This window comes from Salmo trutta, chromosome 18 (genome assembly GCF_901001165.1).
Source record: "Salmo trutta chromosome 18, fSalTru1.1, whole genome shotgun sequence".
NCBI lineage: Eukaryota > Metazoa > Chordata > Actinopteri > Salmoniformes > Salmonidae > Salmo > Salmo trutta.
In genome coordinates, this window is record NC_042974.1 from 11,532,874 (window position 1) to 11,560,162 (window position 27,289).

At 44.6% G+C, this 27,289-nt stretch overlaps 2 protein-coding genes across 5 annotated transcripts in view; one reads left to right on the top strand and one right to left on the bottom strand.

Moving 5' to 3' along the window:
* Positions 1 to 1,527: 1,527 nt before the first annotated feature.
* On the top strand, positions 1,528 to 25,456 carry LOC115153636 (adhesive plaque matrix protein-like). The gene is made up of 6 exons (XM_029699274.1): positions 1,528 to 1,609; positions 8,576 to 8,687; positions 12,636 to 12,698; positions 23,094 to 23,941; positions 24,085 to 24,683; positions 24,794 to 25,456. Exons 1-6 carry the CDS (start codon positions 1,528 to 1,530, stop codon positions 25,454 to 25,456), a joined length of 2,367 nt encoding a protein of 788 aa, XP_029555134.1.
* Positions 25,457 to 25,706: 250 nt separating this feature from the next.
* Positions 25,707 to 27,289, bottom strand: part of LOC115152832 (protein phosphatase 1B) — a 51,042-nt gene continuing 49,459 nt past the window's right edge. For all 4 annotated transcript variants that reach the window (XM_029697687.1, XM_029697686.1, XM_029697684.1 and 1 more), the window contains one exon: positions 25,707 to 25,954. In XM_029697687.1, coding sequence (XP_029553547.1) covers positions 25,945 to 25,954 — 10 coding nt within the window. In that variant the 3' untranslated portion in view covers positions 25,707 to 25,944. The remainder of the gene's footprint in view (positions 25,955 to 27,289) is intronic.

Below are 27,289 nucleotides of genomic sequence, written 5' to 3' on the forward strand. Positions count from 1 at the left end.
CAAATGTATAGCCAATGGTATAAGTGATGGTATAGATGATGGTGTAGCTGATGGTATAAATGGTACAGCTGATGGTACAGATGGTATAGCTGATGGTATAGCCAATAGTATAGATGGTATAGCCAATGGCACAGATGGTATAGCTGATGGTACAAATTGTATAGCTGATGGTATAGATGGTATAGCCGATGGTTTTGACAATGGTGTAGCCGATGGCATAGATGGTATAGTGGCTGGTATAGATGGCATAGCCAATGGTATAGATGGTATAGTCAATGGTATAGATGATATAGTCGATGGTATAGCCGATGCTATAGCCAATGGTGTAGCTGATGGTATAGTTGATGGTATAGATGGTATAGCTGATGGTATAGCTATTGGTATAGATGGTATAGCCGATGGTATAGATGGTTTAGCCAGTGGTATAGATGGTATAGCTGATTGTATAGATTGTGTAGCTGATGGAATAGCCAATGGTATAGCTGATGGTATAGCCGATGGTAAAGCTGATGGCATTGCCGATGGTATAGCTGATGGTATTTTTGATGGTAAAGCTGATGGTATTGCCGATGGTAAAGCTGATGGTATTGCCAATGGTAAAGCTGATGGTATTGCCAATGGTAAAGCTGATGGTATTGCCAATGGTAAAGCTGATGGTATTGCCAATGGTAAAGCTGATGGTATTGCCAATGGTAAAGCTGATGGTATTGCCAATGGTAAAGCTGATGGTATTGTCAATGGTAAAGCTGATGGTATTGCCAATGGTATAGATGGTATGGCTGATGGTATAGCTGATGGTAGAAGGAGAGACATTATAAAGCCTGCCTATTTCCAGAGACTTGCTGTGTCCAGAGTTCTCAATGGATGGGATCTGTAGCCCTAATTCACCCAGCTCTTCCCACAGCATGCCTTACACCACCTCCTTCTAGAGCCTTATGAGAGCAAAGAGTGAAATCTACATGCATGGCCTAGCATGACCTATCCGTGACCTAGCCTAGCAAACGCCCCCAAAACCAGCCACTCCTCTCCAATCCAAACCCCGTGTCAACAAGTCTCATGTCCCCAGCTAAAACCTCTTCAGCCGCACCCAGCCCTAAAGGGGAGCCATTGTGCCTGAAAACCTTGATCCTCACAGGAAACAAGGCCAGTTAAACCCCAAAACAAGCTCCCTACAAGCCCTCCTCCTATGGCCAATACAGTGTAGAGCACCTAAGTCCACACATTTGCAGGACTAATCCACCCCCAGCGTTTTGGACTCCCATTCAGGAAGAGAAGGAGCCCAAGGATTGTGGCTTGTACTCTCCTCAGGGGAGGATTTAGAGATGTGTGATGTGGAGTGGGGGTGGAGGGGGGAAGCTAACACAGAGGCAAGGGGCACCCCCTCTTCAGACAATGAGCTTCTGAGCCTCCCCCCAACTCTTTCTGACAGGGACTTTTGGGGTCAGATGATTGGGCCTAGCAATGCATGAGATCAATTAAGAGTGGTTGAGAGGAGGGTTTGAAAGGCCCCTGAGGTGACCCTGCCTGATGGTAAGGACCCAGGGCCTGGGAGCCCCTACCTCCAGCAGCTCTACCCCGGTCTCCCTCCCCAGGCTAATCAAGACCAGAGGTGGGTCAAGGAGCCAGATATTTATCTGAACCAGTGAATAGCTCCTCCAGCTGGGATGGTACTCAGGACGTGGTGAAGACGAGCATCCTGCTGTGGTCACTGAGGGGAACAAACAGAGATGGAAGCCCCACATTCCTACCAGAGTGAGAAGGTTTCTCTTGTACCCTCTTAACCCCAGACCCTGGTCCTGGTGACAGGGACACCGCTCTAACCCCTCACTCACCCAGCTGGGCACCAGATCAACTGCAGTTACCAAAGCAGGTCAGACAAGGTTAAGCAGGTAGGATCATCAGCTCTCTTGACAAATAACAACATCTAGCCTACAGCTGTCTTTTCATGTCACATCAATCTCTGTGCAGACAGAATTCTGTACACCCTCTAACACTTAGATGTAAAGATCTTTCGGAAGTAAAGATCCTTGCTTGGTTGAATGTCACAATACATCTGAATAATTACACTATTATACTGAACGGTCAGAGTGCATTTTAGAATGACCCCTACTCCACACCAGCTAGGACTACTTGTAACTGAGATATACTAGGGTAAGGGGACCCACTGCTGGGATAGACAGCTTATTATTTCTCTCTGCTTTCAGCTCCATCAGGATAATCTGGGATGATGGTGTCTGCTGAGCTGTGTGACTTTATAAATGGGGGAATACTGGTAGGACTGGGTAGAGTCCCAGTTTATGACCTCTACAATGACCCTAGACTTGATCCCTGTGTAGCCATCTTGCTCACTGACATGACCCTCTGACCCCATAGTTATGAAGCCACAGGAATACCTAGAACTAATCAGGTGACTGTAAAAAGGGCTTGACATACACAATGAGGTACTAAGACCTCCAATCAAACACAAAGTGCCCTTATTAACTCATGGATTAAATCAGGATCCATCTATGCATGTCTACATAGTTACATACCATGATTATATTATTAACATATGTACTTTTAGATTATAATAACTGCCAAAATAATGGAAACACTTGACTAAAAGCAGGTGCTTCCATACAGGTGTGGTTCCTGAGTTAATTAAGCAATTAACATCCCATCGTGCTTAGGGACATGTATAAAAGTCCTGGGAATGCCATTATTTTGGTAACCATGACTATGCCCCAATAGGATGACAATGCCCCCATCCACAGGGCACAAGTGGTCACTGAATGGTTTGATGAGCATGAAAATGATGTATGAAAATGTACGAATAATGCCATGGCCATCTCAATTTATGGAATTTCTAATGTAATGGTGTTGCATCCCTCCGATAGAGTTCCAGACACTTGTAGAATCTATGCCAAGGTTCATTGAAGCTGTTCTGGCTCGTGGTGGCCCAACGCCCTGTTGAGGCACTTTATGTTATTTTTCTGATATCTGTTGACCCATTTTCTAAAAGACAAAAACGGAACAGGAACACAGAATGAAAAGTCCAGACCACCAGTCTTGTTCCACCACAGTCCAAAGCTATATCACATCACAACACCCCATCTTGGGTTCATTTGAGAGGGAGCTAGAACAGCGACAGCAGCTTTAGCCAATCTGTTCCTATCATCACATTGGTGGAATGCTCACCCTACCGGGTGGCAGGTATGTGGGCCTGCTAAAGGCCAGGCTGATGGGGATCACATGACCTGGCTGTCAGGCAGGCAGAGAAAGTGGCAGATCAGCTCCCAGAGTGTTTCTGGCTCTGTTGTGCGAATACTTCTGCTCTGCGCTGCCTGCTAGTGGGAGTACAGAGAGATGCGGGCCATCCCTGAGGGTGTTCCCTCTTATCAACCAACCTCTCTGATTTACTGACCATATGGTTACTTAGCCTTATATAAGATGATACAGAATGGCTGTCACCGTGACAAAACAACAGAACACACTGATTCTGTTACCATGGCACCACCTCACCTCTCCTCATTTGATGGGCTTCCATGACTTAACATAAAGCCATTTGTATTGCATGAGACTTAAATCAACACAAAAGGTGAACCTCAACCTGCCGTCAGCGATGATGGTAAAAAATAGTCTGAGTGACTCACCTGAAGTGCAATCTATGTAAATGGCAAACATTGTGTAACAGGATGTAGTCATAGGAAGGTAGTCATAGGGTACATTCACACACACTCTTAAATATGCATACGGAGGATGTACTCACAGACATTCCCTGTATTGTCAAAACCTCGTCCACTCTGATGGGCCCAATGTTATCGTGTGTGTGTGTGTGTGTAAACTGCAAGGTGCTCGGCGTACTCATAGGACAAGCATCTCAAACCCACCTGAGAAAGGCGATGTATCCTGACTGGTTGCATCACTGCCTGGTACGGCAATTGCTCGGCCTCTGATTGCAAGGCACTACAGAGGGTAGTGCGTACGGCCCAGTACATAACTGGGGCTAAGCTGCCTGCCATCCAGGACCTCTACACCAGGCAGTGTCTGAGGAAGGCCCTAAAAATTGTCAAAGAACCCAGCCACCCCAGTCATAGACTGTTGTCTCTACTACCACATGGCAAGCGATACCGGAGTGCCAAGTCTAGGACAAAAAGGCTTCTCAACAGTTTTTACCCCCAAGCCATAAGACTCCTGAACAGGTAATCAAATGGCTACCCGGAATATTTGCATTGTGTGCCCCCCCTCCCCCCACCCCTCTTTTTACGCTGCTGCTACTCTCTGTTTATCATATATGCATAGTCACTTTAACTATACATTAATCTACATACTACCTCAATTGGGCCGACCAACCAGTGTTCCCGCACATTGGCTAACCGGGCTATCTTCATTGTGTCCCACCACCCGCCAACCCCTCTTTTTACGCTACTGCTACTCTCTGTTCATCATATATGCATAGTCACATTAACCATATCTACATGTACATAGTACCTCAATCAGCCTTACTAACTGGTGTCTGTATATAGCCTCGCTACTTTTATAGCCTCGCTGCTGTATATAGCCTGACTTTTTACTGTTGTTTTATTTCTTTTATTTCTTTGTTCACCTAATACCTTTTTTTGCACTATTGGTTAGAGCCTGTAAGTAGGCATTTCACTGTAAGGTCTACACCTGTGGTATTCAGAGCATGTGACAAATAAACTTTGATTTGGTACTCTGGGAAGGAGGGACTAGCTTGTGTATTCCACCCACTGACCTCTGGCTGGGCAATCTGTCTCTGGGTCCATGAACCTGGTTCTGTTGAACAGGTTGAAGGAGGAGAATCTCCGGACAGACACCTGCTTGACCTTAGAAACAGCTGGGCAGTGTGGACTCTGCCTCAGCACCTGAGGGAGGTATCAGAACATTCTATCTAACCTAGATAGTGGTGTGGGGATGTGGCTTCAGGCTCTATTGCTTTATCCTTGAAACCTCTCAGTTCCTTCAGTAGTGTAGCCATTACCTTGTCACCGGACATCTTTAGTTCACTACTTAGCCCGTGTTGCATTGCTCAATGCAATATGCATTCATTATTTATTTATTTGGACCTTTGCCTACATGGCATGCAATAGCCTAGTGAATGAAGCAGCAAATGCCACTCAGTGATACTATCAGTTTTTTAAACGCATGAGGATATTTTTGGCAGCGGAGTGACAGCCAATTGTATTAGTGAAATGCCAATGTAAGGACAAAATTTCCTCCTCAGGTCATGCCTCACATTGTTATGGTTACAGCCCAAGTGGGACGGAGGACTGGAGAATTGTAGGTATACCCTCAGTTCCATGTTACTGTACAAACAAATAGGTATATGATGAATGGTAAATGACTGAAATGTATCTAAGCTAAAGCTGGTATAGCTAATGGTGCAATGATATTAGCTAGTTAACAGTAATGCAAAATTGATTCTGTCAGTTGATAACAAACCTATCGCAAATGTGACGATTGTTTTACCTGTCGTAGGAGAGTCCATCGTGCACGAGCCACGTCGGTTCCACAGCTAGGGTCTCAATTGGATAGGTGGTTCGTATTCATAATGAGCTCATTTTCTTTCATTTCTGGCAAAGACACAGTTGCCGATTCGTGATGTTTATACTTTTCTGGTCCACCTGCCAACTTCCCTTTCATCCTGTCTTCAGTGTTTTGGGCAAAAGCAAATACGAATCTACACGATCTCATAAACCGATTATGGCTTTGTTTATTCACAGAAAAGGACAAATACAGTGCTCTAACGGTCATTAGCCAATAAAATGCTCCGGTGCTGCTAAAGAAAGCATGCTACTTCCGTACACTTACACTTCAAAAGTTTGGGGTCACTTAGAAATGTACTTGTTTTTGAAAGAAAAGCAAATTGTTTGTCCATTAAAATAACATCAAATTGATCAGAAATACAGTGTAGACATTGTTAATGTTGTAAATTACTATTGTAGCTGGAAATAACTGATGTTTAATGGAATATCTACATAGGCATACGGAGGCCCATTATCAGCAATCATCACTCCTGTGTTTCAATGGCACGTTGAGTTAGCTAATCCAAGTTTATCATTTTAAAAAGGCTAATTGATCAATAGAGAACACTTTTGCAATTATGTTAGCACAGCTGAAACTGTTGTTCTGATGAAAGAAGCAATACAACAGGCCTTCTTTAAACTAGTTGAGTATCTGGAGCGTCAGCATTTGTGGGTTCCTCTGTCCAGTCTGTGTTCTTTTGCTCATATCAATATTTTATTTTTATTGACCAGTCTGAGATATGGCTTTTTCTTTGCAACTCTGCCTAGAAGGCCAGCATCCCGGAGTCGCCTCTTCACTGTTGACATTGAGACTGGTGTTTTGCGGGTACTATTTAATGAAGCTGCCAGTTGTGAATAGTTTTTAGATAAAACTATATTAAATATATTCATATGTCACCAAATAATTGATTAAAACACTGTTTTGCAATGAATGTCTACAGTAACCTCAACAGCACTGTCTGGGGTAGCACCATGGTGTAGTCAGAGGACAGCTAGCTTCCGTCCTAATCTGGCTACATTGACTTCAATAGAAAACCTAGGAGGCTCGTAGTACTCACCCCCTTCCATAGACATACATGGTAATTATGACCACTTCCGGAGGACGTCCTCCAACCAATCAAAGCTTTTGCAGTATGAACTGAACTGTCCATCCAATCATAGAATTAGGATCAGAGAATTAAACTAGTGAGTTGTTTTGGGATTGTGCCACAGAGCATTATGTAGGTTCTATGTGTTGAGAAGCTTGGTGACATTGTTGGATAGAGATAAAGAGTGAAAAGTGATAGTTGAGCATTTTTGGGATATTATTCAATTCCAATTAGTTTTTTCAAATTACAGGAGAGGTAGGAGGTACATTATGAATTGTTTTCTTGGTTTTAGAACTTAATTTTTGTGTCCAGTCAGTGCAATTTATTTAAATTTGCAGTGCTAACTTCAATAGCTAGCTAGCTACCAGCGCGAGTGTGCAGTGTTCTTATTTAGCAAAGATGACACAATCACTCCGGACAGACAAGCAAAAACTTCTGATATAAATGTTGCAGCAGCCTAGGCTACAGCTAAACGTCCCGCTGTACGGGATGAAAACAATACTATTTTTCAGTCTGATCAACTGTAGGCTAATAATAAGAGCAGCTGCATATAACCTATGCGCCCTGTCCATCTGGTCAGGGTAAACTAATTGGTAACGTTATGTATTTATAGTCCATTTGTGTGTCAGGAGAAAATGTGAATGTGATCAAATTTAGTTTATATTCAAAATTGGGCTGCCTATGTTTTTAATCCAAAATTATTAACTGGAATTAATGAATCAACATAATAGTGGATACAGATGTGAGCACATTGTTTGTAAGGTCAACAGTTGCATAGGCCTGCATGATGCAAACACATAAAGCAAGCAGCCCTGTGAGTTCTATTGTCTATCAGTTGTTGTCTATGTGTCTGGGTAGAAGAAATCCCCCTCCTAATCTAGTCTAAATATAATTTATATCAACAAATATAAGGTAGCTGCAGTTTGAAAGGGTTTTCATCCCCCCAGGGCCAGGAGTTTTTTTCAGGAGTTGAAACCTTATTACAGCTGATTAATCACCGTCATACCGTATAGGGTCCAGAGTAGTTTGGTTAACATATAAGGAAAAAAACTCCAGGCCCCGGGGGTAAAAATTGCCCCAACGCTCTGGGACCTATGGGGCCACCAGTCTGCTTGCAGTTGTCAGTTATCGTCAGGGCTTTATTCAGGATCGTTTCTTGAGCTACTTTGATGTGTCAAGCGGGCGAGATGCAGTCTGTGTTTGACTTCATGAATTTTGATTTGTCTGAGTTCAAGTTCATAGAGAAACTCATTGTCCAAACCTACGATGGCGCAGCTGTAATGGAATGTATCTGCTATTTGTATTTACAGCTAAGTCCCCTCCTGTTCCCTGATTATTAAGAGGTGATGACCACTCCACTACGATAGAAAATTGAGAAATTTGACATTCTCTCTGCATTGTTGGGGAGGGCCTGTAAGTAAGCATTTCACTGTTGGTCCACACCTGTTATTTACGAAGCATGTGACAAATAAAAGTTGATGTGATTTAAAGTTGTGCTTGTTGTTTTGGTAAGGTTACTAAACTAACACTGGTTGAACAAAGTAGTCATTTGACTGACACTTCGCCACTATGGCCTATTTATTGCCTTACCTCATTTGCACACACTGTATATAGACTTTTCTATTGTGTTATTGACTATACGCTTGTTTATCCCACGTGTAACTCTGTTGTTTGTGTCGCACTGCTTTGCTCTATCTTGGCCAGGTTGCAGTTGTAAATGATAACTTGTTCTCAACTGGCCTACCTGGTTAAATAAAGGTGAAATAAAAATTGTAATAAATAAACATGCAGCTCTTTACACAAATCCAGGGCCATAACCATGTGTAATCCAGGGGTGGCATCCATAGAATGGATACCAGGCAGGGTAAGCACAATGTTCTAGACACACCACTTTCTTTTACCGTCCAGAGCTGACACTTGTAGACAGAACATGAGATGTGTGAGGATTGTGTATCTGTATAGAGTGGGCAACAGATGACACTCTGCTCCTCTACAGCAGTCACCGTGTGTTCTGTCTGGACCTGACTGCCACTGGCGCCAGGAGCACCCTGGTGAAGCAGGAACAGCAGCCTGAGTAAGGCTAACACATGCCTCCCTTTGTCAAACCTGTGTGTGTGTGTGTACAGTGAGAGAAAAAAGTATTTGATCCCCTGCTGATTTTGTACGTTTGCCCACTGACAAAGAAATGATCAGTCTATAATTTTAATGGTAGGTTTATTTGAACAGTGAGAGACAGAATAACAAAAAAATCCAGAAAAACGCATGTCAAAAATGTTATAAATTGATTTGCATTTTAATGAGGGAAAAAGGTATTTGACCCCTCTGCAAAACATGACTTAGTACTTGGTGGCAAAACCCTTGTTGGCAATCACAGAGGTCAGCCGTTTCTTGTAGTTGGCCACCAGGTTTGCACACATCTCAGGAGGGATTTTGTCCCACTCCTCTTTGCAGATCTTCTCCAAGTCATTAAGGTTTCGAGGCTGACGTTTGGCAACTCGAACCTTCAGCTCCCTCCACAGATTTTCTATGGGATTAAGGTCTGGAGACTGGCTAGGCCACTCCAGGACCTTAATGTGCTTCTTCTTGAGCCACTCCTTTGTTGCCTTGGCCGTGTGTTTTGGGTCATTGTCATGCTGGAATACCCATCCATGACCCATTTTCAATGCCCTGGCTGAGGGAAGGAGGTTCTCACCCTAGATTTGACGGTACATGGCCCCGTCCATCGTCCCTTTGATGCGGTGAAGTTGTCCTGTCCCCTTAGCAGAAAAACACCCCCAAAGCATAATGTTTCCACCTCCATGTTTGACGGTGGGGATGGTGTTCTTGGGGTCATAGGCAGCATTCCTCCTCCTCCAAACACGGCGAGTTGAGTTGATGCCAAAGAGCTCCATTTTGGTCTCATCTGACCACAACACTTTCACCAGTTGTCCTCTGAATCATTCAGATGTTCATTGGCAAACTTCAGACAGGCATGTATATGTGCTTTCTTGAGCAGGGGGACCTTGCGGGCACTGCAGGATTTCAGTCCTTCACGGCGTATTGTGTTACCAATTGTTTTCTTGGTGACTATGGTCCCAGCTGCCTTGAGATCATTGACAAGATCCTCCCGTGTAGATCTGGGCTGATTCCTCACCGTTCTCATGATCATTGCAACTCCACGAGGTGAGATCTTGCATGGAGCCCCAGGCCGAGGGATATTGACAGTTCTTTTATGTTTCTTCCATTTGCGAATAATCGCACCAACTGTTGTCACCTTCTCACCAAGCTGCTTGGCGATGGTCTTGTAGCCCATTCCAGCCTTGTGTAGGTCTACAATCTTGTCCCTGATATCCTTGGAGAGGTCTTTGGTCTTGGCCATGGTGGAGAGTTTGGAATCTGATTGATTGATTGCTTCTGTGGACAGGTGTCTTTTATACAGGTAACAAATGAGATTAGGAGCACTCCCTTTAAGAGTGTGCTCCTAATCTCAGCTCATTACCTGTATAAAAGACACCTGGGAGCCAGAAATCTTTCTTATTGAGAGGGGGTCAAATACTTATTTCCCTCATTAAAATGCAAATCAATTTATAACATTTCTGACATGCGTTTTTCTGGATTTTTGTTGTTGTTATTCTGTCTCTCACTGTTAAAATAAACCTACCATTAAAATTATAGACTGATCATTTGTCAGTGGGCAAACGTAAAAAATCAGCAGGGGATCAAATACTTTTTTCCGCTCACTGTACGTGAGTGAGTGTGCACGAGTCTTGCGTACGTGTGTGTACTGTAATATTCAGAAGAGGCCATATAAAGACAAGCCATTGAAACACTGACATTGACACGCACATGCGCACTCTTCCAAGCATTACAGTACAATATGGAACATTACAGTACAGTGCATTACAGAAGAGAACATTTCCACCCCTATTTTCTCTGCTCTCTCAGGCCTGAATCTTAACTTGTGTGTAAGTTGAATTTCCGCGCAAATCCCCCATTGACATCAATGCATGATTAACAGGGACGCTCAAGTTACAGTACAGCCACTTATCTTGAGTAAGGATTAGGCCCTCACAAGTCACTGATTAGGGGATCTCTTCTGTCTCCAGGCTCCATTCCTTGATGTGCTGGGAACTATGCAAGAGCCTTCTGTCTGCCCTTGACGCTGGAAGGGGGGGGGGATGGGGGGACCCCTTGTCAGACCTCTATCAAAGGGATACTATCGCCTCCTACTGCCGCTTCTAGGCAGAGTTGCAAAGAAAAAGCCATGTCTCAGACTGGCCAATAAAAAGAAAAGATTAAGATGGGCAAAAGAACACAGACACTGGACAAAGGAACTCTGCCTAGAAGGCCAGGATCCTGGAGTCGCCTCTTCACTGTTGACATTGAGAGTGGTGTTTTGCGGGTAGTATTTAATGAAGCTTCCAGTTGAGGACTTGTGAGGCATCTGTTTCTCAAACTAGACACTATAATGTACTTGTCCTCTTGCTCAGTTGTGCACCGGAGCCTCCCACTCCTCTCTCTATTCTGGTTAGAGCCAGTTTACGCTGTTCTGTGAAGGGAGTAGTACACAGCGTTGTACGAGATCTTCAGTTTATTGCCAATTTCTCACATGGCATAGCTTTAATTTCTCAGAACAAGAATAGACTGACGAGTTTCAGAAGAAAGGTCTTTGTTTCTGGCCATTGTGAGCCTGTAATCGAACCCACAAATGCTGATGCTCCAGATACTCAACTAGTTTAAAGAAGGCCAGTTGTATTGCTTCTTTCATCAGAACAACAGTTTTCAGCTGTGCTAACATAATTGCAAAAGTGTTCTCTATTGATCAATTAGCCGTTTTAAAATGATAAACTTGGATTAGCTAACACAACGTGCCATTGAAACACAGGAGTGATGGTTGCTGATAATGGGCCTCTGTATGCCTATGTAGATATTCCATTAAACATCAGTTATTTCCAGCTACAATAGTAATTTACAACATTAACAATGTCTACACTGTATTTTTGATCAATTTGATATTTTAAATGGACAAACAATTTGCTTTTCTTTCAAAAACAAGTACATTTCTAAGTGACCCCAAACTTTTAAACAGCAGTGTATATACACATATATACGTACATATACACATATATATCAACGAATTGGTGAGGGCACTCGAACAGTCTGCAGCACCCGGCCTCACTCTACTAGAATCTGAAGTCAAATGTCTACTGTTTGCTGATGATCTGGTGCTTCTGTCCCCAACCAAGGATCTACGTAAACATAACTGGTAACGTAGAATCTGTCGGGGAGGAATGGGATGCATAGGATAACGAGCAACAGTAGTTCCGGTGTTTGGGTTTTTCGTCACTGGTTATTTGGACAAATCATGATGTCGCTGGTGTTGGCATCTTTCAAATTTCAGAAGGGCCGTAACTTGGAAAGACATCGGGTGAGGTTCTGGTTCCCTTCCTTGTTCTAGCGTCTCTTTATATTTTCTCTTAACACTTATGGACCTAGAACTTAATGGAGCAGCTCACCAATTACGCAAGACTTTAGTTCTGGGTTAACTGGGATTACCTCCTATCTAACTGACTGCAGCCCCTGATGGCATATTCTGATCAGAACCCTTCCTCCAGTAAACACAATCCGTTGACAAAAACAACCTCTGATGTGGTCATGTTGACTGAGATCAGATTAAGTCATGTAACATCCATCATGGTCACTCTCTGACCCATAATCAGTCTGGGCAAATCTGAAATGGCACCCTATTCTCTATATAGTGCTCTAGTTAGTATATAGAGTAGTGCAATGTAGATTGTAGAACACTACATAGGGAATAGGTTGCTATTATGCTACACCATGAAGAAGCCTTAATCGTCATAGCTACATAAACACCAGAACTGTGATAAGCATCCCTCTAACCTGCTGACCCAGGAGTTGCAAACAGAGACTGGCAGTGTTGATATGGCACTGTGGACTCAGGTTACAGGATAACATTAGTATATAGTGGTGTTCTCAGGCTGGAATGACAGCCCACTCCTGTCTCCATCCCTCCCCCACTCAGTGCTCGACAGCGGGCCTTTCTCCACACAGAGCTGGACCTGGACCAGCAGAAGACCAACAACAGGTGGAGGTAGAAGGAATGGAGAAAGATAACTTTTTGTTTTATACAAAACATTAAGGACACCTGCTCTTTCCATGATAGACTGACCAGGTGAATTTGGGTGAAAGCTATGATCCCTTATTGATGTCACTTGTTAAATCCACTTCAGTCAGTGTAGATGAAGGGGAGGTGACAGGTTAAAGAAAGACTTAAGCCTTGAGACAATTGAGACATGGATTGTGTGTGTGTGCCATTCAGAGGGTGAATGGGCAAGACAAAATATTTAAGAGCCTTTGAACGGGGTATGGTAGTAGGTGCCAGGCGCACCGGGTAGTGTCAAGAACTGCAACGCTGCTGGGTTTTTCCACGTGCAACAGTTTCCCATGTGTATCAAGAATGGTCCACCACCCATAGGACATCCAGCCAACTTGACACAACTGTGGGAAGCATTGGAGTTAACATGAGCCAGCATCCCTGTGGAACGCTTTCGACACCTTGTAGAGTCCATTCCCCGACGACTTGAGGCTGTTCTGAGGGCAAAAGGAAGGGGGGTGCAACTCAATGCTAGAAGCGTGTTCCTAATGTTTTGTCCACTCAGTGTAGCTCATACAAAGTTATTTCAACATGAATGTATTTGTTTGTAACTCGTGCCATGTCCAGTATAATGTCCACTTGTTTTCATAACAAAGGACCACAGATGTACTTTTACACAACTAGTCACTCATCAGTAGATGAAACACAGACACATCCACTGGTTGCTCATGGTCCCTGTCCCTCTCCTGCACTTTGGGCTCTATGACTCTGTGTGTCCAGTTGTAAAAGCTTAACCATGGTAACCACTTAGTGATAATGAGTAACCTGGCCACTAAAGCAGAGTAGTAAACATCAATAACCTCGGCAACTGTTGCAACACTGGTGAAGGCTGTGGAAACTCCACTGTTGTTTACTTGCATGACCATAGGAGAGGACCTGGATTGTTTTGAAGAGTTTGAAAGGTGCCCTCAGAACAGCCTCAATTTGTGACTGAAGTGGATTTAACAAGTGACATCAATAAGGGATCATAGATTTCACCTGGTCAGTCTGTTTCATGGAAACAGCAGGTGTTCATAATATTTTGTGTACACACAGCATATGGGTCTTTCTATAAATAAACCGGGCCAATGTGTGACATTGGGACCAACATTTCAAAATGGTTGAAACAAAAATAATGATTTTTATGCAGTTCCATGTGTACTTAGTGGTGAATATATGCACATTGTCCCAGAACTCCAGCTATACAACAACATAGGTCTAGGAGGACTATGCATCCTTTAAGCAGGGTTCATACAGACATTGGCAATTCAAATGAAATGATTTTCAGGGACTTTTTCAAGCACTTCATTGTAATTGAGGACCTCAATGTTATACAATTGTATAATTTATATAATTGTACATATAGGGCCTAATATAGAACACTCCCCCCCCCCAAAAAAAAAACATGTAGCCCATTAACACTAAGAATGAATATATGCGAGAATGTGGACATTGTGACTAAATAGATTGGATGCATACGTGGCGATTTTTCTGTAGCCTGTGGCTGACGCAGGCCCCCAAACCCATAAATAGCAGTACCAAAAAACAGGTTCCTTTTTTAATGCCAGGATTTGTTTGGATGCCAAGTTGAAGTCAACATTAGATGTTGTCATGCTCATAATAATCACGTGGTTTTACGCAACAAAGTAGCACAACACCCTTCAATTGAAGCTAAACAAAATAAAGTGGCCACATCTCTAAAAAAAAAAAACAATAATTACAAGGACTTTTCAAGCACCAAATTGAGTAAATGTCTGATTTTCAAGGTAGGCCTAATCTAGCACTTCAATTTCTAAACTCCAAATTCAAGCAGGCTACTTAAAGCCCCTTGTATTGTGTAACATGGAAAACAATGTATTTGTCGGTTTATTTCATTACCAGATCATAGTGTGAGTAAGCCCACTAGGCTATGTCATTTGTTGTCCTTATATCCAGAATAATTAATAGAAAGAGCGTTGGTTTTGCGCAATAGCCTATCCTACACACTTGTGCACAGTAGACTCGGTGTCCAATCCGAGGAACGAAAACATGAACTCATTACCTTGCTGCTTTCTCTGTTAAATCTAAGGAGACAACCACAGATGATCGACCTCAATTAGCAAGGGATATTAGATCCAACGTGGATCCAGGCAGAACTGTATTCACCTGCATAACGAATGAGATGACAAAATATTCTGGCTATTCCTCAAAAACCTTTTTCGAGCACTTGAGTTGTTGTTGCATTGCATGTGCCATCACAACAGCTGTTCGTCACTTGACTGTCATTCAGAAAATTCCTTCCTGGATCAGATGATGACGTGTGAAAATATCATGGTATAACTACACAGCTCGACAACAAATGCGCATCCAACAAGTAGTACGCACGTTAATGACAGTATCAATTTAGGTTAAGTATCAAGGTAACTCTTTCAGTTAGAAGTATTCGATTTTTCAATTGCATTTATTATTTTGTATTTATGTGCCCATGGAAATTGTTTCACCTCAAACATAAGGGACATATCAACATTTACTGGGGGGAAGGGGTGTCCAAAATAGGGGAGGGTTGTGTTTTTTGGGGGGGGACCGGAGAGCATAGTGCATTTTTTCCCTGGTTTACATTTGCTCTTCTGCTCGTATTTTCCCTATAAACAATGGCTTGACTTAATTTTGATTTTACCCTAACAAAGTTTAGAAATGTTTGTGAAGGTATGGTGTGGCTATTATTAAGCTTTGGCAGGCAAATGATATAAAGGCAGTGCGCCCGGCGGTAGTATATATATATATATATACATACACTGCTCAAAAAAATAAAGGGACCACTTAAACAACACAATGTAACTCCAAGTCAATCACACTTCTGTGAAATCAAACTGTCCACTTAGGAAGCAACACTGATTGACAATAAATTTCACATGCTGTTGTGCAAATGGAATAGACAACCGGTGGAAATTATAGGCAATTAGCAAGACACCCCCAATAAAGGAGTGGTTCTGCAGGTGGTGACCACAGTCCACTTCTCAGTTACAATGCTTCCTGGCTGATGTTTGGGTCACTTTTGAATGCTGGCGGTGCCTTCACTCTAGTGGTAGCATGAGACGGAGTCTACAACCCACACAAGTGGCTCAGGTAGTGCAGCTCATCCAGGATGGCACATCAATGTGTGCTGTGGCAAGAAGGTTTGCTGTGTCTGTCAGCGTAGTGTCCAGAGCATAGCGGCGCTACCAGGAGACAGGCCAGTACATCAGGAGACGTGGAGGAGGCCGTAGGAGGGCAACAACCCAGCAGCAGGACCGCTACCTCCGCCTTTGTGCAAGGAGGAGCAGGAGGAGCACTGCCAGAGCCCTACAAAATGACCTCCAGCAGGCCACAAATGTGCATGTGTCGGCTCAAACGGTCAGAAACAGACTCCATGAGGGTGGTATGAGGGCCCGACGTCCACAGGTGGGGGTTGTGCTTACAGCCCAACACAGTGCAGGACATTTGGCATTTGCCATAGAACTCCAAGATTGGCAAATTCGCCACTGCCGCCCTGTGCTCTTCACAGATGAAAGCAGGTTCACACTGAGCACATGTGACAGACGTGACAGAGTCTGGAGACGCCGTGGAGAACGTTCTGCTGCCTGCAACATCCTCCAGCATGACCGGTTTGGCGGTGGGTCAGTCATGGTGTGGGGTAGCATTTCTTTGGGGGGCCGCACAGCCCTCCATTTGCTCGCCAGAGGTAGCCTGACTGCCATTAGGTACCGAGATGAGATCCTCAGACCCCTTGTGAGACCATATGCTGGTGCGGTTGGCCCTGGGTTCCTCCTAATGCAAGACAATGCTAGACCTCATGTGGCTGGAGTGTGTCAGCAGTTCCTGCAAGAGGAAGGCATTGATGCTATGGACTGGCCCACCCGTTCCCCAGACCTGAATCCAATTGAGCACATCTGGGACATCATGTCTCGCTCCATCCACCAACGCCACGTTGTACCACAGACTGTCCAGGAGTTGGCGGATGCTTTAGTCCAGGTCTGGGAGGAGATCCCTCAGGAGACCATCCGCCACCTCATCAGGAGCATGCCCAGTCGTTGTAGGGAGGTCATACAGGCACGTGGAGGCCACACACTCTACTGAGCCTCATTTTGACTTGTTTTAAGGACATTACATCAAAGTTGGATCAGCCTGTAGTGTGGTTTTCCACTTTAATTTTGAGTGTGACTCCAAATCCAGACCTCCATGGGTTGATAAATTGGATTTCCATTGATTATTTTTGTGTGATTTTGTTGTCAGCACATTCAACTATGTAAAGAAAAAAGTATTTAATAAGATTATTTCATTCATTCAGATCTAGGATTTGTTATTTTAGTGTTCCCTTTTTTTTTTAGCAGTAAATATATATATATATAAATATATATACATATACGTACACACACACACACACACACACACACACACACACACACACACATATATATATACACACACACACACACACATACATACACAACTGACCCCGACAGTTGAACTTGAGGCGAGGAAGATTGTTTCAGGCCTACCAGAGTTACTCCAATAATGCTTATCTTTATAGAAAATATTCTGATCGAAAATCTACGAATTACCCTCCTTCTGTACATCTATATCTGTACTGCGTTGCTCGTAGGTGTCGTAGCATGCCACCGGCATCTCTCTTGTAAATGACTATTGTAGTTGGAAACGGCAGATTCTTTATGGAATACCTACATAGGCGTAGAGGCCTATTATCAGCAACCATCACTTCTGTGTTCCAATGGCACGTTATGTTAGCTAATTCAAGTTTATAATTTAAAAAGGCATATTGATCATTAGAAAACCCTTTTGCAATTATGTTAGCACAGCTGAAAACTGTTGTTCTGATTAAAGCAGCAATAAAACAGGCCTTCTTTAGTCTAGTTGAGTATCTGGAGCATCAGCATTTGTGGGTTCGATTACAGGCTCATAATGACCAGAAACAAAGACCTTTCTTCTGAAACTCATTGGTCTATTCTTGTTCTGAGAAATTAAGGCTACTCCATGCTAGAAATTGCCAAATATAGTTTTCTTTTAAAAATAAGGACATTTCTAAGTGACCCCAAACTTTTGAACGTAGTATATACTTTTGACTGGTACTGTGTCTATCTCTAAATCTTTTGTTGAGAGAAATTGACTCATTGTAGTATCAAAGTAGTACTAGTCACAAGGTCAATAGTACAGCCGCATGGCCAGAGACTATTCTTGCTCTATTGGTTGGTGTGAATACATTGAGTTAACATTTGAAGACTGAAGAGTGCAGTCACATTTCCCTAGAATCAGACAATTAGAACGGTGAGTGATATCTCTAGATCAGGGATGGGCAAATGGGGGTGGGGGCCACAAAAATACAGAACTCATCATGGGCTGCAGTGGCTCGCGGGTTTGCACACCCACATATGCAGTCTAAGCCGGCCCTAGCCACCTTGCAAGAAAAACATTTTAGCTGCCCCCCTAGAGGAGTTCACAGGTCCACAAAGTGGGAGTCAGACCCAAACGGACCAGAGGACAGTCAGACCCAAACCCAAATGGACCCGAGGACAACCTAGACCGACCCGTACCAGACCCGATTGGACCAATGACACAAATTCGGGCAACAAAGGGTAGATGCAGCCTAATATGGTGATGTATGGAAAGCGAATCAACTTCAAGACCGTTTTGCGTGGCTGATTGGGCTGCACGACGAGTCGGTGTTGTATGGACATGCCTACCGGCCTGAGACCGGCAGTTGCTAAGGTGGCCGTTTTTTCACCTCCCATGATTTTATTTCAAGTAGGATAGCAGCCAACACAAGAAATAACAAACATTGATAACCATCTAGATGTCTCCTTGATGCATGCACATACAGTCTACTCAATGGGGAGGGCATGAACAGCAACATCGGGACACAGTGCCCGTCGCACCCGCTTGATAATCACTATTGTCCGGCAACGGCGTGGGAAGTAGCTAGCTAGTATCGGGGTGAGTCACAGTAAGAACACGCATATGATGCATTTAGCAACAGTACACCCAACATCAGTACTTTTAATCAAAAATAAACAATTGTCAGTTTTACAACTGAACATTTACAAAGTATGTGTGTAAAGCAGTGAAATAGAACTGACTCATCCTCTGGTTTCAGAACAATAGTCCAAACTCTTGCGGTACAGTAGCTCATTGTACGGTAGTTGCATTGTAAGAAACATTAGAAAATAAACAGCTCAATCAAAACAGTCTAACCTATAGAGTGATTTGACACACCCACTACTTTCCACACACCCACACTCCAGATGCCATATTAGAACGCCACTAACCTTTTCACCAGTCGGGTCTATCAGCTGCAGTTACATAGACCTGTGGACAACGAAACAGGACCTGACCCGGACCAGAGGGACAAGTTAGAATTTCAGACCCGACCGGGCCTCGGGAATATGGGTTGCACCCAGACCCGTGAAGACCTCTAGGTCTACCTCTTGACAGCGGAGAGAAAAAAAGTTGAGTTAATTTCCTGTAATTCGTTTTGCCATGGGGCAGAGAGAAATTTCAGCAGTTTTAACTATATCTGATTGAGAGTGATTAACAAAATCAATGGGGGCCCCCAGGTCAGTAATTCAACCATGATTACTACATGTTTAAATAGCAATTCACCAAACTATTTGTTTTTGCTGAATTAGGCTAATTGAGTGTGTCAGTGACTGACATAAGGGAATAACTGCTGATGCACAACAAAATATAGAAATTGAACCTTGTGTATTTTACTATTCTAACTCAACAGTAAGTTGAGACCCGACTGCGTTTCTAAAACAAATTGGGAAAAGTTGCCCATCCCTGCTCGAGATTATGATTTGGACAATTTCTTCTGGCACAAGCTGTACCACAAAGACTATAACAAAACAGAAAAGATTTGTAATTCATATAAAGTCCCCATCTGATCAGTTTGAGAACAGGACAACCCAATATCCCAACTCTACATTTTGTTTGTGTGTGAGTGTGTACAGTCATGGCCAAAAGTTTTGACAATGACACAAATATTCATTTTCACGAAGTCTGCTGCCTCAGTGTCTTTAGATATTTTTGTCATATGTTACTATGGAATAGTGAAGTATAATTACAAGCATTTCACAAGTGTCAAAGGCTTTTATTGACAATTACATGAAGTTGATGCAAAGAGTCAATATTTGCAGTGTTGACCCTTCTTTTCCAAGTCCTCTGCAATCCACCCTGGCATGCTGTCAATTAAGTTCTGGGCCACATCCTGACTGTTGGCAGCCAATTCTTGCATAATCAATGCTTGGAGTTTGTCAGAATTTGTGTGTTTTTGTTTGTCCACCTGGCTCTTGAGGATTGACCACAAGTTCTCAATGGGATTAAGGTCTGGGGAGTTTCCTGGCCATGGACCCAAAATATCAATGTTTTGTTCCCTGAGCCACTTAGTCATCACTTTTGCCTTATGGTAAGGTGCACCATCATGCTGGAAAAGGCATTGTTCGTCACCAAACTGTTCCTGGATGGTTGGGCGAAGTTGCTCTCGGAGGATGTGTTGGTACCATTCTTTATTCATGGCTGTGTTCTTAGGCAAAATTGTGAGTGAGCCCACTCCCTTGGCTGAGAAGCAACCCCACACATGAATGGTCTCAGGATGCTTTACTGTTGGCATGACACAGGACTGATGGTAGCGCTCACCTTGTCTTCTCCGGACAAGCTTTTTTCCAGATGCCCCAAAAAACTCGGAAAGGGGATTCATCAGAGAAAATGACTTTACCCCAGTCCTCAGCAGTCCAATCCCTGTACCTTTTGCAGAATATCAGTCTCTCCCTGATGTTTTTCCTGGAGAGAAGTGGCTTCTTTGCTGCCTTTCTTGACACCAGGCCATCCTCCAAGTCTTCACCTCACTGTGCGTGCAAATGCACTCACACCTGCCTGCTGCCATTCCTGAGCAAGCTCTGTACTGGTGGTGCCCCGATCCCGCAGCGGAATCAACTTTAGGAGACGGTCCTGGTGCTTGATGGACTTTCTTGGGTGCCCTGAAGCCTTCTTCACAACAATTGAACCGCTCTCCTTGAAGTTCTTGATGATCCGATAAATGGTTGATTTAGGTGAAATCTTACTGGCAGCAACATCCTTGCCTGCAAAGCAATGATGGCGGTACGTGTTTCCTTGCAGGTAACCACAGAGAAAGAACAATGATTCCAAGCACCACCCTCCTTTTGAAGCTTCCAGTCTGTTATTCGAACTCAATCAGCATGACAGAGTGATCTCCAGCCTTGTCCTCGTCAACACTCACACCTGTGTTAACGAGAGAATCACTGACATGATGTCAGCTGGTCCTTTTGTGGCAGGGCTGAAATGCAGTGGAAATGTTTTTTGGGGGGATTCAGTCCATTTGCATGGCAAAGAGGGACTTTGCAATTAATCTGATCACTCTTCATAACATTCTGGAGTATATGCAAATTGCCATCATACAAACTGAGGCAGCAGACTTTGAAAATTAATATTTGTGTAATTCTCAAAACGTTTGGCCACGACTGTATGCACGTGCGCCCAGCAGGACTGAAAGTTAACACGGAGAGTATAATAATGACATCTAAATGTATCCATCCTTTATTGAAGATTATGGTCCGAAACATCACAATGTTATACTGGGAACTAACAGTACAAGGAGGTATGGTGAAAACTCAGGATCGACCCCTGAACCCGTCGCGACCCTCGTCACTCAGCTGACCCTGAAGAGGGAGCGGGGCAAACCCTGCCACGCCTACACACATCATCATAATCTCATACCATTCTCAAATAAATCCCTTCTCATTTAAAAGGCTAAAATCTGGAATAAATAAAATGTGGAAATTAGATCATTCTTTAGATCAATACTTGTAGATATACAAAAAACATAAAAGGAAAATCAGGATTAATGACATTGGCACTAAATTACTAAAATCAAATCCAGCCCACAAAACATCAGAATCATTCTCATTTTTCAATCGTTAGAGTTAGTAGTGATCGGGGGCGGACCAACAAATTGCTACAGTTAGGGAGGAAGTTGAGGGAGAATAAACATCTTATTAATATAATCCCATGTGGGACAATCTATACATATTCCAATGAAACACAATGAAAATTGAATGCCAAGGCAAGTTTCGTCATCAAATGACCAGGGGGAGCAAAAAGTCTGTAGCCCCTACTCTGCTCAGCAGTGTAGTGTGAAGTTGAATTACATTCAAAGCAGCCCCCCACCCCTTTAACCCAGTGTCTGCTATAGCTTAAACATACCCATTTCCCGGGAGTAACGAACCCCCCCCCCCTAATGTTATTGTAAAAATACAACCACACACAACATTCAAGTACCTAATAGTAGTATGGCAGCCAAGGCTTGTGTACTAGATCATTGTTAAATCAGAAGCCCAGGCAGGGATCCACCTCACCCCTCTAATCTCACTGACATGCTAAATCATCCTTCGGCTTCTCCTTTTAACACATTTTTTTTTTTTATACAACCAATTTTGAGAATAGAAGGTAACAACTATATTACATTATTACACAGCATTTGAAAATGTAAATACAAAAGGTGAACGCATTGCCTAGAAATGTAAATTTGCTAAATAATTTTTTTTATAATAATACAATATCGTCTGAGAGAAATTAAATAAAAGGTCAGGTGCTGCAAGTCTTTCTGTATTTTAAGGAGAGGGTGAGGAAAAACTGAAAAGAAGATAAATGAATAAGGAGAAAGATGCAAGAAGAAATTAGTAGTGAAGCATTGGTGGGCAGCTAGAATCCCTTCAGCGAAAAAACCTTGGGCTTATACACAGGTGTAGACGTCACATCATATCAGACATCTCCCCATGTGTCAACCAAGACCTCTAGGAGTGAAACAAAGACACCAGACCAGCAACTTCCTCATATTTACACACAGTAGGCCACATCTGACACCATGGATTACATGTGTTTTACGTAAATCAAAATATTCAAGATTTTATATATATTTTCTATTTTTCTTGATCAACAGCAGGCTAGAAAGCTTATGGACACAGAGAAGTGATGCTTGCAGGTTGAAGCAGTGTCTGTCAACATTAGCTGGCTCTCCGTGTTGTTTTGTTGTTGGTTGGAGAGAAAATAAAAAAAGGTGCAAAAAGTAGTCCATCTCCAAACCCTTCCACACCAGCAGTCAGTTTCCAAACCCTCCCACACCAGCAGTCAGTTTCCAAACCCTTCCACACCAGCAGTCAGTTTCCAAACCCTTCCACACCAGCAGTCAGTTTCCAAACCCTTCCACACCAGCAGTCAGTTTCCAAACCCTTCCACACCAGCAGTCAGTTTCCAAACCCTCCCACACCAGCAGTCAGTTTCCAAACCCTTCCACACCAGCAGTCAGGTCTCCAAACCCTTCCACACCAGCAGTCAGGTCTCCAAACCCTCCAAACCCTCCCACACCAGCAGTCCGTCTCCAAACCCTCCCACACAAGCAGTCAGGTCGCCAAACCCTGCCACACCAGCAGTCCGTCTCCAAACCCTTCCACACCAGCAGTCAGTTTCCAAACCCTCCCACACCAGCAGTCCGTCTCCAAACCCTCCCACACCAGCAGTCCGTCTCCAAATCCTCCCACACAAGCAGTCAGGTCGCCAAACCCTCCCACACCAGCAGTCCGTCCCCAAACCCTCCCACACCAGCAGTCAGGTCTCCAAACCCTTCCACACCAGCAGTCAGGTCTCCAAACCCTCCCACACCAGCAGTCAGGTCTCCAAACCCTCCCACACCAGCAGTCAGGTCTCCAAACCCTCCCCCACCAGCAGTCAGGTCTCCAAACCCTCCCCCACCAGCAGTCAGGTCTCCAAACCTTCCCACAGCAGCAGTCAGGTCTCCAAACCCTCCCCCACCAGCAGTCAGGTCTCCAAACCCTCCCACACCAGCAGTCAGGTCTCCAAACCCTTCCACACCAGCAGTAAGGTCTCCAAACCCTTCCACACCAGCAGTCAGGTCTCCAAACCTTCCCACAGCAGCAGTCAGGTCTCCAAACCCTCCCCCACCAGCAGTCAGGTCTCCAAACCCTCCCACACCAGCAGTCAGGTCTCCAAACCTTCCCACAGCAGCAGTCAGGTCTCCAAACCCTCCCCCACCAGCAGTCAGGTCTCCAAACCCTCCCACACCAGCAGTCCGTCTCCAAACCCTCCCACACCAGCAGTCCGTCTCCAAACCCTCCCACACCAGCAGTCAGGTCTCCAAACTTTCCCACAGCAGCAGTCAGGTCTCCAACCCCCCCCCCCACCAGCAGTCAGGTCTCCAAACCCCCCCCCACCAGCAGTCCGTCTCCAAACCCTCCCACACCAGCAGTCAGGTCTCCAAACCCTCCCACACTAGCAGTCCGTCTCCAAACCCTCCCACACCAGCAGTCCGTCTCCAAACCCTCCCACACCAGCAGTCCGTCTCCAAACCCTCCCACACCAGCAGTCAGTTTCCAAACCCTTCCACACCAGCAGTCAGTTTCCAAACCCTCCCACAGCAGCAGTCAGGTCTCCAAACCCTCCCACACCAGCAGTCAGGTCTCCAAACCCTTCCACACCAGCAGTCAGGTCTCCAAACCCTTCCACACCAGCAGTCAGGTCTCCAAACCTTCCCACAGCAGCAGTCAGGTCTCCAAACCCTCCCCCACCAGCAGTCAGGTCTCCAAACCCTCCCACACCAGCAGTCAGGTCTCCAAACCTTCCCACAGCAGCAGTCAGGTCTCCAAACCCTCCCCCACCAGCAGTCAGGTCTCCAAACCCTCCCACACCAGCAGTCCGTCTCCAAACCCTCCCACACCAGCAGTCCGTCTCCAAACCCTTCCACACCAGCAGTCCGTCTCCAAACCCTCCCACACCAGCAGTCAGGTCTCCAAACCTTCCCACAGCAGCAGTCAGGTCTCCAAACCCTCCCACAGCAGCAGTCAGGTCTCCAAACCTTCCCACAGCAGCAGTCAGGTCTCCAAACCCTCCCACACCAGCAGTCCGTCTCCAAACCCTCCCACACCAGCAGTCCGTCTCCAAACCCTCCCACACCAGCAGTCCGTCTCCAAACCCTCCCACACCAGCAGTCCGTCTCCAAACCCTCCCACACCAGCAGTCCGTCTCCAAACCCTCCCACACCAGCAGTCCGTCTCCAAACCCTCCCACACCAGCAGTCCGTCTCCAAACCCTTCCACACCAGCAGTCCGTCTCCAAACCCTCCCACACCAGCAGTCCGTCTCCAAACCCTCCCACACCAGCAGTCCGTCTCCAAACCCTTCCACACCAGCAGTCCGGTCTCCAAACCCTCCCACACCAGCAGTCAGGTCTCCAAACCTTCCCCCACCAGCAGTCAGGTCTCCAAACCCTCCCACACCAGCAGTCAGGTCTCCAAACCCTCCCACACCAGCAGTCCGGTCTCCAAACCCTCCCACACCAGCAGTCCGTCTCCAAACCCTCCCACACCAGCAGTCAGTTTCCAAACCCTCCCACACCAGCAGTCCGTCTCCAAACCCTCCCACACCAGCAGTCCGTCTCCAAACCCTCCCACACCAGCAGTCAGTTTCCAAACCCTCCCACACCAGCAGTCCGTCTCCAAACCCTCCCACACCAGCAGTCAGTTTCCAAACCCTTCCACACTAGCAGTCCGTCTCCAAACCCTCCCCCACCAGCAGTCAGGTCTCCAAACCCTCCTGACACTCCTGTCCACATGTTTGCACATTGCGTTTGTCTATCTGCGGTCACAGTAGCAATGTCCAGCCAGGCAGACACAGGCCAGTGAGTCCCTGACCCAGTGGTAGTCCCCTGTAGGGCCCCTTGTGTCCAGAAGCAGGGCCTGGGGCCAGGTCAGTTAACAGCGTTGGGGAAAAAGGCACCACAGAGCGTACATGTCCCAACTAAGGCCCCCGGCTCTTCATCAATCCACAAAAACAACAAAAAAGCAACTAAAAAGGAAAAAAACGCTCTCTTAATTTCTCTAGAATAGATTTTGTTTAAATGTTTTATACTACCATTGCAGTCGTCCTTTTCCCCTTTTTAAAAAAAATCTAAAATGGTTTGCAATCCTTTGGGTTGTGTGTGTTGAGAGTTTCAAATCTGCATTCATGGTCCAATTGATCTCTTGGTATCATAGGAAAAATAAAAAGGAAAGCAAGTGATGAAAGATGTCTTGTGTATAAAGGAGTCCTGGTGTGGGAACAGGCAGTTCTGCTGGGTTGCTACCAGGGGTCCTCAAGGTCTACTCCATTCTGTGGGACAGAGAGAGAGATGGAGAAAGGGAGCAGAGAGGAAAGGCAAAGTAAGAGAAGACATTGTGAGTAACGTCATGACTATTAAATCCATAATACCTAACGACAGACTCCTCATTAGAGACTGTCCTGGCTTGTTTTTGATAGACCAATCCACAATGGCCACCTGCACAACAAAACCAACTCCCCTCCACTCCAAGGAAACAAGTGAGATCGCTCCCTAGAACTCAGATAAGCACCTCTCCTGAAGTGCTCGACAATCACCTCTGCCACATGGCCCAAGGAGGCAGCCTATAAAACAAGTAAGATCAAGAATGTTCCAATTTGAACACTTTACCTGAAGGTTAAACTACTGAGCAAATAGTTAAAAAAGTAAGGGAGGGCATCAGTACTGTAGCTATGTATTTGTATGTGTGAACTTACCCAATGATACAGGAGGGCTGCATTAATCAGAGTGAACACACAGTTAGATCTACAAGTTTACACCAGAAAACCGTATTGTCTATCAAGAGTGTATAAAGTACGAGATTATCTGAGGAGATGCGCACATTTGTGTTTTGAATGTGTGTGCATCTGTTATGGTGACCGTATTACTGCCACACCAGCAGTCACGAGTCATGACGGCAGTCAAATTCCATGTGACCGTTTAGTCACGGTAACTAGGCTTCTCCAAGCTCTGATGCTGCTAATACTCATTAGTAACCTACCAAACTTACTGATTGTCTGCTACTCAGCACTCCATCGTCTCTCTAATCACTCTGACATCAATGCAAATGTAACCGAAAACCTAAATCGAGCACGAGCTCATGTTGCTTAACATATCTATAGGCCATGCAATTGTGTGAGAAAAGAGAGTTTTGATGGCCTCTTAAAAAGAGGATCCCATCAGCTTTCTATAGGCCATTCTACTATATTTATTTATCAACTTTCCTAATATTAGGAACATTGCTTTTCTTTACAACAGGACTATAGCCTACCTGGATGGCATGAAAATGAACCACGGGAAAAGCGACCTCCATTCTCTATTTAAGTGCATAGTTGACATGTATTTTTTCCGCTGTCCCTGTTTCGAGACAGGTGCATGATAATGGTCCATTCTAAATCAAAACTAATATCACACATTATTTAGTATATGTAAAGACAAGATTAAATCAAGAATAGCCTGATGGGTGACAATATTAGCCTATCACTTGTGAATGATGCCCAGCTTGTGCATTAAGGCAAGAAACAGCACATGCCTTTTTTTTGGTGACTTCTTCAAATCATAGTCGCACACCTCATGTAGCCTAGCCCATAAGCCTATATGTTTTGAAAAGGTTTGTATCACAACTAAAG